Source organism: Copadichromis virginalis, linkage group LG19 (genome assembly GCF_057382275.1).
Source record: "Copadichromis virginalis isolate Kocher_CV1m ecotype Utaka linkage group LG19, C_Virginalis_male_GT1.1, whole genome shotgun sequence".
NCBI classification, from domain to species: Eukaryota; Metazoa; Chordata; class Actinopteri; order Cichliformes; family Cichlidae; genus Copadichromis; species Copadichromis virginalis.
The window spans coordinates 19,267,718-19,287,133 of NC_140636.1; the positions used below are offsets into that span (position 1 = coordinate 19,267,718).

At 38.1% G+C, this 19,416-nt stretch overlaps 1 protein-coding gene and 1 long non-coding RNA gene across 2 annotated transcripts; both read right to left on the reverse strand.

The window, feature by feature from the left end:
* Positions 1–4,510: 4,510 nt before the first annotated feature.
* LOC146685941 (uncharacterized) lies at positions 4,511–5,323 on the reverse strand. Its single transcript, XM_085440962.1, has one exon. The coding sequence runs from the start codon at positions 5,321–5,323 to the stop codon at positions 4,511–4,513; it is 813 nt and encodes a 270-aa protein (XP_085297088.1).
* A 3,540-nt stretch (positions 5,324–8,863) lies between these two features.
* LOC146685942 (uncharacterized) lies at positions 8,864–16,509 on the reverse strand. Its single transcript, XR_014916772.1, has 4 exons — positions 16,367–16,509; positions 14,611–14,643; positions 9,410–9,569; positions 8,864–9,190 (listed from the first exon to the last, which is right to left on the reverse strand). It is a non-coding gene; the product is annotated as an uncharacterized LOC146685942 (long non-coding RNA).
* Between the last annotated feature and the right edge of the window lie 2,907 nt (positions 16,510–19,416).

The window sequence follows — 19,416 nt, forward strand, 5'->3', positions numbered from 1 at the left end:
ACCCTGCTGGGAAAAAGAGAAAAGAGAATTGAAGAGCTTTGGGTGAACAGTGAGGCAGGAAGCAGCTGAACTTAATCTGAACAACATCAGCATGAATCAATCTCTACCATTACCTGTAATACCACAATGGATACTCCCTGATGCTGTAGCAGATTTCAAACTATTGGACAAAAAGAACAAGAATAGGGGTTTTATATTAAACTCGCATACAATGCAGACATACAAGTTATGTCAAAATCTACACAGATGCATCAAGGAATTCATCCAACCAAAGCGGGACAGTATTTATTGTTCCTGAGTTTAATGTCAAAGTAAGGAAAAGGATCAGTGACGGACTATCAGTGTATAGTTTCAATACTGTTAGCTGTCCAGTGGATTGAAGATGCAAGACCACTAAGATCTGCGATATGCTCAGACTCGAATTCAAGACAGTCACTCAGCATATAGAGAAGAAGAAACAATAGAGCATGTTTTAATGCACTGTCAGAAACATGATGCCAAAAGAAGACAACTGATCAAAAACCTTGGTGATATGAAAGTGAAACTGGACTTAGTTGATTTATTTTGTAAGAAGTTGAAAAGTGAAAGTTATCAGGCCTTTTTTTTTTTAAGGCAGACTAATTTGTTTGGGGGGGATTTGAATTATCGATTTTTTAAATGTTTTTTTTATATATATATTTTTATTATTTTTTTTACTTTTTCTTTCTTTTCTTTTTTTTTTACATTTTGGTCCACGCTCCACACCAAATGGTGGCGGTAATGCAACATTTTGCTGTTTGCCAACCCCCAATAAATAATATAGAGAAGAAGACTAGAAAACTTCAGTGGGATGTTTTTGTCCACAAATGGAGAAAACTTGGGACCGTGGTGAACCTTCCCAGAAGTGTCCGGTCCACCAAAATTACTCCAACATGGACAGCTAATCCAGGTGGTCACAGAAGAACCCATAGTAAAATCTGAAGAACATCTAATGGGGGAGTTTCATGGCAAAAAGCAGTGCTGACCAAAAAGAAGACAAAAATTCATCTCACATTTGCCCAAAAAGATCTTCAAAATGTACGAGACTTTGGGGAAGATATTTGGTAAAATCTGAGGTTTTTGGAATGGTTGAATCTCATTACATCAGACACAAATCTAACAAAACATTTTATCACAAGAACACAGCAACAGTCAAACATCGTGGGGATAGTTCAGTGGTCTGAGGCTACTTAAATGGTTCAGGACCTGAACAACTGAACAACTTAATTGATGGAGTCATGAATTCTGCTCTCTGCCAGAAAATCCTAAAGGAGATTATCATTTTGTTTCCTTATGCTCATAAACTGTGTTACCCTGCAAGAGTAGTAATGGGTAGATGACGTCTCATGGAGTGTATGAAACCTTACTGTGTCGACACTGTGTTAGTGTGCTGCTCAATAGCGACATCTGCTGGATATTAAAAACAATCCCATGCAGCTCGGATTCAAAGGAGCTTGCAAAGAAAGATCGGATAAAAAAGTATGGAGAGACTGAAACAGCTAACTGTAAAAGTATGTCAAATGTAGATTTTACATAAATCTTTGTTGCAAAGAAATGTAAGTAAAAAAAAAGTGAAATAAAAGTGAGTTTTGTTGGGAAAAATACATGCTTGTGACAGTGGGAGTGGTTGTGTACTTGTAAGTGAGGGGTAAAGGCACAGTTTACACAATTTTTATTAAAAATGTGACGTTTTTGTAATATGTTGGGACCAAGGTGAAAGTGGTTATACACACTTTACATCTCTTTCTCATACCTTTCTGAAAGGGAAGGTCAAGGAGGTGAAGCAGCTTCTGAACCCCTCATCTTCTATAAAGTTATGCGGCTGACAGTATTTAATGATCATGTTCAGCACAGCCTGCTTGCTTTCTAGAAATTTAGACCCCAAAATGGAAATATATGTCTCCCAATCTACAGACTTTAAACACCATTTCTGCACACACCCTGTATCACACTCCTCTATACTCAGTTCTATGTATCAGTCCATTACAGGATAGTCGTCACCTCCTACAAACACCTGCAAGTGAATCTGACACTAATGTGTGATTGTCCTTCCAAAGAGACGCCAGATCTGCTTGACCACCTGAAGATTGATGATCTTATTAAAAAAGAAACACCAGGCATGTTGCCAAGGGACTGTAAAAGATGCCCTGGGCAACATTCAGACAATGCCTGCAGATGCTGGGGTTAATGGCATCTTTATTGGCAATCATGCCACTAGGTGGACTGCATATGAGGGAGCGTCAGAGATGGGTTACATCACTGAACCTTTGCCAAAAGCGCCACATCAGAGTGACAACAGACTGCGCCGCAGCACTTACACCACTGGAGAAATCCCACAACCAGGAAGGTGGAGACTATGCCTGTCTCATGGGCTGGAGAGCCACACATGAGGGTAGTTAAAAACAGAAATTATCTGATATATGACGCTAAAATTTACAGCAATCATTATAAACGTTAAACTTTTCTACTGTGAACAGTTGAGCAGAAGGTTTGGTTTTGACACAGAATGATCACTATATCAAATTATACTGTAATACATTAAAATACAAGTACTGATGACCAGAGTACACATATGCTACACTTTTTTAATTTGTGGTTGACATCAAGAAAAGACAACAAAAGTCACCTTGTTTTTAATTTTGATTTCTTTTTTTTTTATTTCATTATAGTGCAAATTAACTTGGATGAGTGACAAAACGTTTCTCCCACAAAACGCTACGTCCAGATGAACAGAATCAACTTTTGGAGATTTACTTTCCTGGATGATTGAGAATGCATCAAGACCAGTTTTTGGATAATTTCTGCTTCAAGATTTTGAGAGAAGCAAGGCAGTGGAAAAGTCAAGGTCTTTAGTCATCGCTGCCCTTAAAACAGCATCTGAAGGGATACATAATAGCTCTTCCCACTGCTCCAAAGAACCTGGCAATTTTGGACTTTTGTGGAGGACTTGTGAGGACACCCAAATTGATTTTCAAATGCTTCAAAATAGCCTCATCAAATGAACTATCACCTGCCCAAGCAGCATTCATGACCTGTTCTGTGGAGCCAAACTCCTTGATGAGTCCTTTAAACAATTTTTTGGTCAATTGACTCACATTCTTGTCCAGATTTGTTATAGACTCCTCAATGCTGATTTCAGGTTGCACCAAGTTCTTGACATGTTCAATAATGTCTTCTAAGTTTTTGTTAGCTAATGAAAGCAGAGGCTTTTTTAGGCTCTTTTTGTACTGAGCCATGAGTCTAGCTATTAGACACATGGCAAGGTACTCGGCTGCTGCCTGAGATGACACTGACAATTCTGAGAGCTTTTCCTCTAACTTTTCTGAGGGTTTCTCTTTAGACATTTCAGACAGTTTTTCCTCTAACTTTTCTGAGGTTTGCTCCTCAGACTTTTCCGAGGGTATGTCCTCTGAGAATCTGTCCTCTGACTTTCCAGACATTTCCTCCTCCATCCTCTCGAGAACTGGTGTTGAACTTGAACAAGAGGATGTTGAGCGTTTCTCTGGTGACTTGACCTGCTTTTCCAGAGACGCTGGTCTAGAAGGACAGGGTTTTTTAGATTCTCTGCCACTTTTCTGAGAATAGTCTGATTCTGTGTCTCTTGCCCGTTTCTGTCCCTTTGCAATGACCTTTTGGATCTCTTCAACAGCATCAGACACTTTTTCGCTCTGAACAATTTCATCTATTGTTTCATCATCAACCAAAAGCAGAATATTTTGCAAAAACTTTCCAACTGCGTCTTCTATGATTACATAGAGGACTTCAGGAGAAAAGAAAACTCTCGATTCAGCTACTTGCTGTGGTGTCCTGGAGATGACGGAGTCTGATAGACTTCTACCCATAACAATTGTGGGAATTTGGTATACACGACTTATCACTAAATGGTCGTACAGTTTCTCTGTCAATTCTCTCGAGAAATTCTTCACTTTCTCGCTTATGTTAATGTTTTCGAGCCTTTCTTGGATAATGCCATGTTCTTTCTCCTTTGTGAACTCGCTGTATATGTCACTAAGTTCAGATTTGATGACATTAAAGCTAGTTGGAGTAGCAGATTTTATCATGTTTCCCAGAGTAGATGAGCTTCTAGAAGGGGCACGGACAGACATGCTAGAATTTGAACGAGGAGTTTCGCATGCTGAACCTGGGAGGCTGACACTCATACTGTCATGGGAACCTATTCTCTCAGTTTCAGGGGAGTGGGTTACCTTTGACAGACTAATAAAATAGTCTTTGCTCTTCTTTGCTGTTGTTTTCAGCTCCCCTTTCATCTTTTCAAAATGTTTTCCTGCAATCTTGGAAAAATGCAGTTTGCGTGATTTTTGCGGTGCGGAAGGAGCACGTGAGGTAAAAAACTCTCTCACTTTATCAAAGATGATTCCCCCGTTGAATCCAGATTTGGGTGAGGTACATTTCTCACTGTGACAAGAATAATCAGTGTCAGTGCACTGGAGATTGTCAAGTACAATATTGACAATGTCAGCTGCAATTTTTTCTACTCAGGTGGAATACTTTCTGCCTGCCTTTCAGCTTCTGCACATTCCCCACTTTCTGAACTTTCTTTCTTTTCTGAAAGTTGCTCTATTTTAGCGGGTGGCTCACTTTCCATATCTCTGTCATCATCAGATAATTCATCATCTGTAAAATCTGAATCTTGACACCAATTGGTCAGAATCTCACTAACCTCCTGGGTGGCTGATTTGACTGAGATGCTGGACTCAATGCTATCTTTGCTGGACTCAGACTTACTTGAATCGCTTTCCTTTCCCATGCACGGGCATTTCAGTTTACTTGCATATCTTTTCAAGCATGAGAGAGCATGGGAAACCATGACACGCAGTTTTCTAATATTACGAATTGCCCCACTGACGTAAACAGCGGGGTCTGATGGTAAATTGAAGTGCTCTCTGACCAGGGTGACTATCAATTTGACCTTATTTGAAATCTCCTCCTCAACCATCTTTGTCAGCTTTTTAGCACTGTCACATATCTGCTTTGGGATGTTGAGCAGGTTTGCAATAGTGATTGAGATGGAGTCACAAAATGATGGATTTGTTTCTATTTCTGCAGATGCATCGCTCTGAATGACGGGAAGAGCACGTCTCAAAATGTTGGCTGAGGTGATCTGTATGATTTCAGAAATCATATCAGCCAAAACTGCTTGAATATCAGAATCCCAAGCTCCATTTTCTATTAAAGTCCACTGTGCATCAGAGAGCGTGTTGAAGGCGTTATTGATAATCGGTAACAGCTCATCTGGTGATACGACCAGTGGGGTTTGAGTATTATAATCCTGTGTTGCAGACATTGTTATTTCACACGGATTCTCTCTGTGAAAATCTTCCTGAAATGCTAAACTTTCTGAATTGAAAGAGCGTGGTAAGTTTGACATGTAACTACTGTCGAGGGGGTCTCTGGTAGTGATAACGTTTTGACTTGGCTCCTATTTAAGGACTCCCGGATCAAAGGAAAACCACATTAAAGGACTTCTTTGACGTAACACATCAAAATCTTCTATGACTTAAGTCGTTCAAATGCACGAGAATTCGCGCATGCGCAAACGCGTTAAGCTCTTTTTCTTTTTAACTTTATTTAACAAACAATGAGTATACAACATACGAACAGATGAAGTATACAAAACAACAGAACATCAACACAAAAAGCCAAGGGTAAAAGAAAAAGGTAACAATTATAAGAATACACGCAAAGATTCACATACATATATTGTTTTGAGAGCCTTTGTGTTGGTGGAGTCTGATATTGATTGTATGTACATTTCCACATCCTTAAAATAATGACAGAAATATGGTGTTTTGTTAGTAAATTTACATTTATGGATAAAAAATTTAGCTAAAAGTATTAACAACTTTATCATAAAAAACATTTATCATACTTCTTGGGGAACTTAAAGAAACAGAATAAAACATTTTCCCAACGTAAAGAAAACTTCCTTAAAATATGGACAATAACAAACCTGCTAAATTCCTTCCAGAATCTCTGTGTAAAAGAACAGTACCAAAAAAGATGTGTCACAGTTTCTGGATGATCCCCACAGAAAGTACAATTAGTAGTTATGTCCCTTTTAAATTTTACCATGTAGTGACTGGCTGGATAACATTTATGTAGAATTTTAAATGAGACTTCTTTCACCTTATTTACAATCAAATATTTATGGGGGACCATCCAGACTGTCTTCCACTTGATATCTGGAACATATCGGTTCCAATAAGATGTTATATATGGGAGAGAGACGATATCTTCTTGGAATAAACTACATATTCTCTTATTGCTGTTACCAAGTTCCTGTGAAAAGCAGATTTTTCCTATTGGTGACTCAGCTGGATCAGGGAGAGTGACTGAGGTAGATATTGAGCTGTCAGTGTTTTTATATAACATTAAAGACCCTGAGGGTATGGCACCAAGCACCATTGAGAATTCCTGAACACTGATTGGAAAATTATATAGTGCAATAAAGTCGTTGTAAGCAAGTAGTTTTCCCTCTTTACTAACCAGCTGAGCCACCAATAGGATCCCATTCTGGACCCAAGTTTCCAGGAAAAGTGATTTATTTTTATATAAAATATCTCTGTTGTTCCAGATAAGCTATTTGTGAGGTGAGAAGTTGTGTTTATAAATGAGGGTCCACGCTAAGAGGACCTGCTTATGGAAGGATGAAAGCTTTACAGGGAGTTTCTCAACATTGTAATTACAATTTAAAATAAAATTAAAGCCACCAAAACGAGAGAAAATATAATATAGTATAAAGTTCCAGATAGAGGTAGGGTTTTTAAGAAAATGTTTAGCCCAATTAATTTTGAAAGTGTTATTTAAAGTAGAAAAGTCTAAGACGTTAAGCCCACCTGATTCGTACTTATTCATCACAACAGTTTTTCTAATATAATGCGTACGGTTTTTCCATATACAATTAAAGAGCATACGGTCAATATCTTTACAAATTTTCTTATCCAGATGTAAGGAGAGAGCAGCATATGTTAATCGGGATATCCCTTCTGCTTTAGTAATTAACACTCTACCTTTCAAAGACAAGTCCCTTTGCAGCCACTGGTTGAACTTTTTTAGGGTTTTCTGTATAATTGGAGTGAAGTTTGAAGAGCATCTTGATTTTTGGTCTTTGGATATTAACAGTCCCAAGTATGTGACTTCTTGTTTAACAGAGATATTACAGATAGTATTTGCAAGGCAGTCTTGAATTGCTAGTAACTCATACTTTTTTAGATTTAGGCATAAACCAGAGGCCTCAGAGAAGCCCGCGTTAAGCTCGTAACTCGGATGCGCATGGCAGAAGAAATCGCACGGAAATCCATGTTCTGTCAATGAGAAACTGTTTTTTTTTCTCAAACCTTTACTTAAACATCAGTACAATACAAAATGGAATTAAACAGTACCACAATAATGGTGTTGTATTTACAAAAGAATTGTATGCATAATACCCAGCCAACATTTATATGTGGGGCCCGTATGGTTTGGAAATGGGCTGAAAAATGGGCCCCATATAGGATTGTCCGCGGGTTCCGTAATGGCCCCATATTAAATGCCCATATAGGTGTTATGTTAGGAAAATCTGGGAACTAAATGGGCCCCAACTGGGAAAAGTACACAGAAACCCACCTGGGCCCCATCTTTCAAGTTTTTGTGGGTACCATGTGGGCACCACATAGGCTAAAAAGTGGGTTTTAAGTGGGATTGTCCGCGGGTTCCATAATGGCCCCATTTTATAAGCCCATCTCGGTGTTATATTGGTAAAATCTGGGAACTAAATGTGCCCCAACTGGGCAAAGTACACAGAAACCCACCTGGGCCCCATCTTTCAAGTTTTTTGTGGGTACCATGTGGGCACCACATAGGCTAAAAAGTGGGTTTTAAGTGGGATTGTCCGCGGGTTCCATAATGGCCCCATTTAATAAGCCCATCTCGGTGTTATATTGGTAAAATCTGGGAACTAAATGTGCCCCAACTGGGCAAAGTACACAGAAACCCACCTAGGCCCCATCTTTCAAGTTTCTGTGGGTACCATGTGGGCACCACATAGGCTAAAAAGTGGGTTTTAAGTGGGATTGTCCGCGGGTTCCGTAATGGCCCCATTTTATAAGCCCATCTCGGTGTTATATTGGTAAAATCTGGGAACTAAATGGGCCCCAACTAGGCAAAGTACACAGAAACCCACCCGGGCCCCACCTTTCAAGTTGTTTTGTGGGTACCATGTGAGTACCACATAGGCTAAAAAGTGGGTTTTAAGTGGGATTGTCCGCGGGTTCCATAATGGCCCCATTTTGTAAGCCCATCTCGGTGTTATATTGGTATAATCTGGGAACTAAATGGACCCCAACTGGGCAAAGTACAAAGAAACCCACCCAGGCCCCACCTTTCAAGTTGTTTTGTGGGTACCATGTGAGTACCACATAGGCTAAAAAGTGGGTTTTAAGTGGGATTGTCCGCGGGTTCCATAATGGCCCCATTTTATAAGCCCATCTCGGTGTTATATAGGTAAAATCTGGGAACTAAATGGACCCCAACTGGGCAAAGTACACTGAAACCCACCTAGGCCCCATTTTTCAAGTTCTTAGTGGGTACAACATGAGGAAAACATGAGCTAAAAAGTTGGAATGGCATTAGCAGTGGGTTCTGTATTTGCATCTTATTTCTAGTTTGAATTGACTAAGTTCTGGCACTGAGTGGGCCCCATGTAGTAAAACAGTCACAAAATCAATTTTTCAGACGGCTAATACGGGTTCTGTGACACAAAGACACCAAATATATTAAAGCTGACCGCAAACAAAATCTAGTTTGTAAATAAAACCATTTCAAAAATCACGAGGGTACACAAAACAACATTTTTCACATTTATTTTGTCCAACAACTGTGATTTTACGTAACTGTATTCCAAAGTGCGTAAACGTTTAAAAACTAGAAATGTCAAACTACAGCAAAATTCCTTAGATATTTGGAACTGTAGCAACATGGGGAAAAAGTCAGATGAAAACTCAAAAGCTTATCTTGAATCAGCAGGGTTTGTTTTTTTACAGAGCCGTAAGTCTATTTTGTACCCTTGCAGCCCTCGGTCCTCCTCTGTCTTTAGCTCCACTGAACCACTTGGACAGAGCCTTCTCTGCTTCTTGCAAGTTGACTTTTGATGTTAAATAATTCTTCAGTGCCTCTGCAAATGAAGAAGAAGAAAAACGGGCAAGCCAAAGTAAAGTTAATCTTAGCTTACTTCATTTGGTGATGATTTTCAAAGAACAATGTTTATTTCACTTTATTGCCTCAAAAAATATATACAAATTGCATGATAACCAATCTCAGTTACACTTTCAAACACTTTATTAAAAAAGTTTAGTTTTCTAAAGTTCAAATGTCTCAAGTGAAACTAACTTACCATACACAACATTAAAAAGACGCAAATCTCTGAACTTTTTTTCCCCATGTCGGCCAAGCATGTTGTACTCCACAGCCAGCTCAGGTGATATGAGGAATTTCATCATCCTTCTTGTGGCATCGTCTACACTTGTTTCCCCTGTATCTGCTACCATGGCAACCTGAGGGGAACATACAAAAAGGACAGATTAGATACTGGCATCTGGTTAGGATGCCTCCCTGGTGAGGTGTTTTGGGCACGTCCCACCAGGAAGAGACCCAGAACACCCAGGACATGCTGGAGGGACTATGTTTTTCGGCTGGCCTGGGAATGCCTTGGGATTCCCCCGGAAGAGCTGGGCCAAGTGCCTGGAGAGAGCGAAGTCTGGGCCTCTCTACTTAGTACCGGATTGGGTCGAGGGGCAGCAGCCTAAGCTTAAGATAATGGACCGGAATGGAGGATAAATGGACACTTTACATATTACTTAATGTTTACTGTGTGGTGATAAAAAAAAAAATGGTAGTAAACACAAGCTAAACTAAAAAAATTAATTGCGCTTCCTTAACCCTTTATCCCCAATAATGTTACGCAGGATAACTGGTAGGTCTGGTAGGTTTTTTCCTCTACTGTATACTATATGAATGTAATCAAGGATTAATAACAGAAAGAAAAAAGAAATTGAAATTTTGCCATTTTTACTAAAGGCAATCAAAATGTACATGAATAAAATATTTAAATTAGTCAATTCAAATTAATAACTCTAAAACACTGAACACAATTAAGTATTTGACCCTGTGGTTTATTTTCGGACATCTCTTTTCTTCTAAAAGTCCAGGCGTGTTGGGCCCCTGGCAGAGCTCAGGTTTGACGAGACAGGTTTGGAAAAACCTGTCGCTGGCGACTTTTTGGGGGCTAAAGGGTTAAAATAAATAGGAATTGGCCAAAATTTGTATAAACTATGAAATAGCAGAACAAAAGTAAAAAAAAAAATCTTTATCTGTTATCAGAATCAAATATTTGATTAGAATAAAAAATTTAACTTTCTGGAAGATTTCTCGTTACATCTGTCATTAAAGTAACAACATCTCAGAAAAGAAACATGATAGCAACAGAAAAATATGATAGCAGTGTGATGTGATGGTCCCTGGCCAGATTTTTACACATATTATAAGCCCTGTGACACAAAAACCACAGAACTCTGACACGCACAGACTGTTTTCCTTCGTGCTAATGAAGAAAAATGCTGGTCTGGTATGTAAAAGGGAATTTATTCTTCAAGGACCTGAAGCTCCGTAATGCAGCCCTCCAACAGCCAAACCTATCTGTTCTCTGATTGTCTTGATGCATGCTCAATCATCCAGGTAAGTAAATCTCCAAAAGTTGATTCTGTTCATCTGGACGTAGCGCTTGCAGCATTTTCTCCCACTGAAAATGCTACGTCCAGATGAACAGAATCAACTTCTGGAGATGTTCTCTGATTGGATTGTTTAATTGGTGATTGACATGAAATTGACCAATCAGCTGAAAGGAAGAAAAATAGGGTCAAAATTTGGATGTGTAAGTTAGGGCTGAACGATATATCGCATTTGCGATAATATCGCGACATGATCAAGTGCAATTTTCTAACCGCAAAGGCTGCGATTATACTCTGGACATGTCCAAATTCATGGGCTGCATCCTCCTGAGGCCGCATTTGTAGACCGATTACGTCACAGCGACGCGCCGAAGGCTGTCCAAATTACTACCATATCCCAGAATTCATAGCGCGGCCCAGCCAAACTCCAGTTTCCAGCAATGGCGGCCGCTACTAAGTTTTAAAATTACTCATACTAATCTTTCTGGGTCACAAAATAAACTTTTAAAATATTTTCAGGCGAGAAAGTAGTTGTGTAAACATCAAATATCTGCTCGGTTTATCAAGATATCCCATATTTGCAAAAGTGCTTCGACGTTTTCAGAGGCGTCTGCTACCCACCAGCTCGACAGCTAGCCGGGAGCTCGAGGGTTACTGATGCGGCCGAGAACGGCACAACTCCCGGCACATCATTTTCAGATCACCGCGGAGTTTCGCTGCTCGGGTTAAACGTAATATATAAGTCACTTAGACAACCTAAAAATGTTATTGTTGGGCTTTTTTCAGTGTTTTGTTTGTTCGTGAGTAAATCGGTTTGGCTGAGATTAAAGTTATTAGATTAGATAAAATAAAACTTTATTAATCCCCCGGGTGGGTTCCTCCTTGGTTTTCACACAGCTGACTAAACGTCAAACAGAAAACTTATTAAACAGAAGTATGAGACAGTCGAGAATTTACACCAGTGTCTGGTTATATTTTAGATAGCAAGAAGCAGACGGCCGAGTTTATTAAACTCCACCGAGACAGCGGTGACGCTAATCAGAACTAGACCGTCCAATTTCACGCCTTTAAACTTTAAAGGCGTGTTTGTGTGTGTGTTTATACAATAGCTATTATGTTTGCACTTTATGTGTAATGTTACTGACTGCAGAGATCAGTAAGATGTGTGTATTTTTTATTTATTAGTTTTATTTATTTAATATTATTTTTTAATTGAATGACTGTCTAGTAGTTCACAGATGTCGAAAAACTGAGTGTGGTAAAGCCACTGATTTTTTTTATGTATATTTCTGCAATCTGCACATTGTACTGACTTTCATTTTAATGTTTACACCAGGGTTCCTTGTCAGCACTTTATGCTCAGATGTTTGTAAGCTAAAAATAAACTATTGTGTATGTTCAAATATACTGTTGTGATTGAAGAAGTTAAATAAAAATGTCAGTCATCAATTCATGCATCACCTCATGTCATCATAACAGAGGTCTGTCTTCCAGGAAAGAACAGTTTAAAATTAATGTAATATAGTATTGGCCATACTATATGATGTATTGCTTGTCTTTGTTTAATAATACAGAAGACAAAGACCTTAAAAAATAATCGCATATCGCATCGCAATCGCAATATTGGGGCAAAAAATCGCAATTAGATTATTTTCCATAATCGTTCAGCCCTAGTGTAAGTTTAAATCCACACACAGCCAGGAAAGCCGAGCGCAGAGTTGTTTGTAGCACCAATTCAGCCAGAGTGGAGCCAGATGGATTTTCCATCCATCCACACTGTAAAGTCTATAGACCAGCAAGTGATAAATTAACAGTGTTGTTGGTATTTTCTAAAACAGTTGTATGCAATAGGAATTGCTGTTTATAGTCCTCCTGTATATCTGCATGTTCCCTCCCAATTAAAACCTGTGATAATGGAGATTCAAATTCATGTCATACCTATACCAACAGTTATCAAGTATCCAGATCGACCTTTACTGATGTGCTCTGTCAGTGCGCCCCAGGGCAGCTGTGGCTACAATGTAGGTTGCCATCGCCAGTGTGTGATTGTGTGTGTGAATGGGTGAATGACTGAATGTAGTGTGAAGCGCTTTGGGGTCCTTAGGGACTAGAAAAGCGCTATAAAAATGCAGGCCATTTACCATTTAAAGGAAAATTGTTATTTCCATGTATTTTCCTGTTCTGCCTTCAACTTTGAGGACTTCCCCCCACATTTCTAGTTGTGACAGTGCACCTACAACAAAAAAAATCTGCTGTGATTTACATTTGTTGAAAGAGCAATTTTGTAAAATAGTCTATTTTTGTATGCACAGTTTACAAATCTGTCCTGTACAGCATGGACTGATTGCATGCTAAAAAGTTGTTGCTTAAAAATAAAACAATAAATTTTTAATTAATAACATCAGCAGAAAGCCTTGTTATTAATTAGATGTACAATTTCTATAGAATACGAAACAACTCAGTTCATTTTTGATCATATCAATACCAGCATATTACACAACTAGTGATGGGATTTTCGTCTCTTTTAGAAAGCCGGCTCTTTCGGCTCCCAACCGGCTCTTCAGGTTGTTTTGTTGCTTTAATTAATTTATTATTAACAACAATATAAAATTATGAACCAAAGGAATTACTAATGTAAAAAAAGAAACGTGGTTTTATTTATATATGTTTATATATAAATATATATGGTGGCCCCTAGAGACAAAGCATGTACAAACTCCAAAACCCATTTCTAGCGTCAACTGAACTTCCAAAACAGAGCAGCAAACCACAACACAATTAAATATAAATTATAATATGAAAACAAACAGAAGATGCACATTCTCTGTCATATGGGCCTGCATGAATAAACTTTCTGAATCCTTTATCATCCGCAATTGAAAATAGTTGTGGATGATTACTATACCTTTCTAATGTGATGTTGTTGTCCCTGGCTCTTTCTCTCTCTCTCCCTCCTGCTCTGTTACTGTGCTACTGCGTGTGTAACAACCGCCCCTCCCCCCTCTTCCCAGCGCAAAGCACAAGGCTCGCGTGCAGAGTGAAGCGGAAAAAAAGTGCGAGAGAGAGAAAAAACACGCTTGTGTCGTTCACTTCAAAGAGCCGTTTCGTTTTGACCAACACATCACTAACAACCATGATGAAAAACGCTCATCTGCTTCCATCACCATCAGCTGATTAACATTGAGCTGCTGCAGTCAACACCATCAAACTAATTTACTGTTTAATGTTATGTTATTGAATGCTTTTATTTTTAAATCTTTACCAGCGCTTAAAGACTGTAGATGTTCACACCTGGTGTTAGAAAACTGAGCTCACTGCAGTATTTTTTTTTATAACTGGAAATTTAAATTTTTATTGGTTACCGTGTTTATTACCACTTTTATCAGTAATGTACTTCCTATAAAATATGGATTTGATAAGTTACCGGTTTATTGAAATCAGCTAGTGAACACATCGATCACTTTATTGAACTACACGCCTTACACTCTTGTGAGCTCTGGTTACTAACAGCAGGTGTGAATGTTTGGAGTCCAAAACGCAGATAAAGATTAGAATAACAAGGCAATGTAAAATCAGTTTAATGCAGTTGACAGTAGCAGCTCAGATGGAAATCAGCCAATTGTGAGGAGAGCAGAGGACCAAAACTGTCAGAGTTGTGGGTCAAGTGAAGAGAACACTGTTGGCATTATTGTTAGCATAAAAGATGAAAATTAAATAAATGTTAAATTTTAAAATAGATCATTGCCTCCTGTGCCTAAATAAATATATATACTTAATACCAATAAAAAAAAAAGGATGCCCCAAAGACCATCACTTTTCAAAAATAATAATAATAATAAGTAATACAAATAATATGAAAGTTACTTACATGTCAAAGATGGTGCTTGTGATCTTGAAGAATCTAAACGTGATAAGGAAATGAAAGAAAGTGCATGAGAAAATACAAACATTTTTGTTTTTTCCCAGGATAATTCAATATAAAAGATTCTCTTACTAATGCACAAAATGAACAGTGTAATTAAAAGTTTGAAAGGCACTGCATGTGTTTATATGATAAACTGACTAATTCAAGCAGCAAACACTAGCAGTGCAAAAATGTATCTAACTAGCTGACAGACTTTAAAGTCACAGGAAGATATATCAAAATGGTGACTTATGCCAGAACAAATGACTTGACAGACATAAATCCTAAATTCCTTTAAGTAAAAAAGGAATTACTTTTTTATAAGTGGTCCCTAGTGGTTTTCAAATTATTACATGGCTTGTTAATTTTTTATTAAATTATTAAGAAGCCAGATGAGTTCAAAACATTTACAAATGACTATAAAGCACTATCCAAACTTCAAATCAAGTGGCAAAATCTCCAAATTAAAAGTACTCGCAAACTATAAAAATTTGATTATACTTAAAAATATGCAAAAACTAATTTAGTGGAATTTTTACCTGCTCAAGAATACATTGAACATGCAATATTTAATTGAAAAGAACAAAATTTGTGTACTTTTAGAAAGGATTATTAAATATTTGGGGATACTAGACATAAAGAGTGTCTCGTACATTTACGGGCATCTAATTTCCTGGATTTAATGGTTTAAAAGTTTAATAGGTCTTTGACGTTGATAATAAAATTGAGTCCATTATTAGCAAAAAGAATTTAAAAAAAAAAGAGCAAAAAAATGCTTAATATATAATAATTGTTTTAAACTTAAGCTTTGTAATTGTAGCAGATTTCATTATGTCTGTAATTTTTTATTTAGCCCCACAGTAGTAAAAGCCATAAATGGGAGTTAGATTTATTACTAGTATTTTACACAGCATTCAGCTATAATAACATGTTCTGCATTTTCCTACTTCACCATCTGATCTGAACAGCTGCACTCTCTTAATTAATTAATGACCTAACATTTCTCAGTAACCAATAACTAGATGGAACAGCACAGTATCTAAGAGAGTGATCAGACAGTGTTTGAGCTAAAGACACTGTGTGTTTCTTTTGGGGGCTTTTTACACACTGATCCACCACCGTTTTCCCATAGTACAATGCATATCTGGTAACATTACCGTATTCAGATCAGAAAACCGTTTCAGCTGCAGGCATCTACTCCTGTAATTTAAACAATCACCTTGCTACACTGCACATGAATATTACGTAACATGGTATGACTAGCTCATGTTCAGACATTTAAAATACTGTTCAGCCATTTTGTTTACTGGGTAGTGCATAATGGCCGAGTTAGCTGAGCAGGAATCCACTAAAGCCAAAAAAATAATATAAATTTTTTAAATTAATTACAAAAACCTTATAGGAAAACCCAAGAAACAGTTGCAGAAGCACAGAAAAAAACTGCCGTGTACGTTATAGTGTGTAAATTCAAAAACTGTATAGAGAGAATGGTGCAATGAAAACAGAATAAGATAAGATGAACTTTATTGAGTAGAATATAGGCAGTAAGAGTTTTTTAATTAACTTTAAATTATGTTTGCCAAAGACAATGCAGCAAATTAACCCAGTTCTACCTGCTAGCTAAAGATGTTATGCTTCTCCCCCTTATACCGTTTAGGACGACTATAGAAAGTTACTAAAATAACCATTGATGAAAACGTATCAAACTTTAAGTATTTACCTTTGTCATAGTTTTCGATTCTTTGGTATCCTTTTGTCCTCCACGTTCTTAAACACCAGGGAGAGAAAAGGCGCAACAGACGAAAGACCGCGAAGACTAGACGCTAGGCGGTGCAATCTGCTCCTCCCTCTTTTTAAACGAGCCAATAGGAGCTGCTCACATTAAAAACAACTATTTAAAAAGTCGTTTTACACCTGATACAAAAATTTTAAAAGTCAAACAATGCACAAGTTTAAAAGAACAATTTTATTTTTAAAAGTTTTTTAAGCATAGGGATGGTTAATATGTTTTAAAAAGTAATATATAATATTTATCAAAAATTGTCACCCAAATCAACATCATAATAAAAATATAATTAATAAAAATATAATAATGATAAGAAGAAGAATAACAGTTTACCTAAAAGCTCTTCTAACATTAGACTGGTTTTGAAAAGTTTCAATAGTGTCAATACACCATAAGGACAAGGGAGTTTCACAGTTGAAGTGTGACTGCTTGAAAGACCCCATTCCCTCTCCTTTCCACTAGTTCAAAGAAAATATAAATTATTTCTGGTTATATAATTTGAGGGCACAAGTTTGAAGAGTAACATTTTAACAGATCGGTAATATACTTCAGGAGCTTTACTGGATCTGATTAACCAAAACTTCCATCTTCCATGTAACTAACTGTCTTTTCTCTAATACAGTAGAGTGTGTCTGATCTACTAAAAATCCTCAACTGCATGTTTGCTCAAGTAAATAGTCTTAATTGTTTGAACAACCAGTAATCCTTAATTTGCAAATGCCAAATCTGGATTTTGTCTGTGTAATTCACTTTTATCTTAGGTTTTTTATTCGTATTTTTTGCTTTTCTTTTTTTCTACTCTTGTGTCCGTTTTAATCACTTATTATTGCTGCTGTGACAAGTGAATTTACCTAAGAAGAATCATGAAGTCCTTATTTTATCTTATCTGAGCCTCACCATGCAGCCTACCATGCAGAGTTCACATTAAGTACATAAAATGAAATCTAAAATTAAAAAGTAACCAGTTTCAAACCAGTTATTTGGAATAGTGTGCAGAGTGTTTTGAGTAACATTGAATGTTCAAAAACACCAAAGTTCCTATAGTCTCACTTGACAGCTGGGTTGTAGTGTCTGATAACACATAACATCGTGAGGTCTCAATGTGGACTTTGAGTACATTTGCTAGCCAAGGCTAAATACTGAGAGGGTCAAAAATGAAGGGTCAAGAACATCTGACTGTACGTAAGGGTAGCAAAAGTGATAGACTGAGGTTGTGCCAAATATGTTAAAGTTAGGGTGATTTCTTAGAGAATGGTACCACATGGGTGCCGTCTGCAGGTTATAAAAGAGAGTTATGTTCATACTTTCTTTTGAGATTATTTTTACAATTTGACTTTCAGAACTCCCTGGGTTGTGCGCAATCTGTGATGGGCTTGTTTGGAATAAATCCTCCTTTATTCAAATAACACTTTCTCAGGCTCTTCACAGAAGAAGAATCCTCACATAAGCATGTGCTACCATTTTGAACCAATGTACACATTTACCATCACTAACCCAACTAGGACCTACATTGGATGCCCACCCATATGGATTTGATGTTAGAAACGCAAGTGGGTCCCATATATACTAAACAATCTTGAGCCCATGTGAAATATATGCCCATATTAATTTAACACAACCCATTTGGGGCCCACATAGACATGTTTTCAGGGTCTGACTTGCATTTGCCCATGTGTGACACATATAGTTTGACCAGGTGGGCCCCACCTATGTCATCAGTACCAAAAAATATATACCGATTACCTCACTTTGCCCCACCTGGGGCACACAGCAAATGCTTTTCTTTAAATGACTGTGTTTGCCCATGTCTAACCCAGGTGAAAAACCCAAGTGGGTCCTACGTGTGTTTCCCATTTTGAAACAAGTGAAGTGTTTCCCATGTTTGACCCAGCCAGGACCTACTATATGTTTCCACTCGGTTTTGCCCATATGGCTTTAATGTGAGAAACCTAAGTGGGTCCCATATATACTAAACAATCTTGAGCCCACATAAAATATATGCCCATATTAACTTAACATAACCCATATGGGGCCCACATAGACATGTTTTCAGGGTCTGACTTGCATTTGCCCATGTGTGACCCATATAGTTTGGCCAGGTAGGCCCCACCTGTGTCATCAGTACTAAAAAATATATACTGATTACCTAACTTTGCCCCACCTGGGGCACACAGCAAACGCTTTTCTTTAAATGACTGTGTTTGCCCATGTCTAACCCAGGTGAAAAACCCAAGTGGGTCCTACGTGTGTTTCCCATTTTGAAACAAGTGAAGTGTTTCCCATGTTTGACCCAGCTAGGACCTACTATATGTTCCCACTTGGTTTTGCCCATATGGCTTTCATGTGAGAAACCCAAGTGGGTCCCATATATACTAAACAATCTTGAGCCCACATAAAATATATGCCCATATTAACTTAACATAACCCATATGGGGCCTACATAGACATGTTTTCAGGGTCTGACTTGCATTTGCCCATGTGTGACCCATATAGTTTGACCAGGTGGGCCCCACCTATGTCATCAGTGCTAAAAAAATATATTGATTACCTAACTTTGCCCCACCTGGGGCCCACATAGACATGTTTCAGGGTCTGACTTGCATTTGCCCATGTGCGACCCATATAGTTTGACCAGGTGGGCCCCACCTATGTCATCAGTGCTAAAAAAATATATTGATTACCTAACTTTGCCCCACCTGGGGCCCACATAGACATGTTTTCAGGGTCTGACTTGCATTTGCCCATGTGCGACCCATTTAGTTTGACCAGGTGGGGCCCACCTGTGTCATCGATACTAAAACATATATTGATTACCTAACTTTGCCCCACCTGGGGCACACAACAACAGCCTATCCTTAAATGACTGTGTTTGCCCATGTCTATCCCAGGTGGAAAACCCAAGTGGGTCCTACATGTGTTTCCCACTTTGGACCAAGTTAAGTGTTTCCCATGTTTGACCCAGCTAGGACCTACTAAAAGTGCTC

Excerpts from the sequence above, each read along its gene's own strand:
- LOC146685941 (XM_085440962.1), bottom strand. The coding sequence starts at position 5,323 with ATGTCTGCAACACAGGATTATAATACTCAAACCCCACTGGTCGTATCA.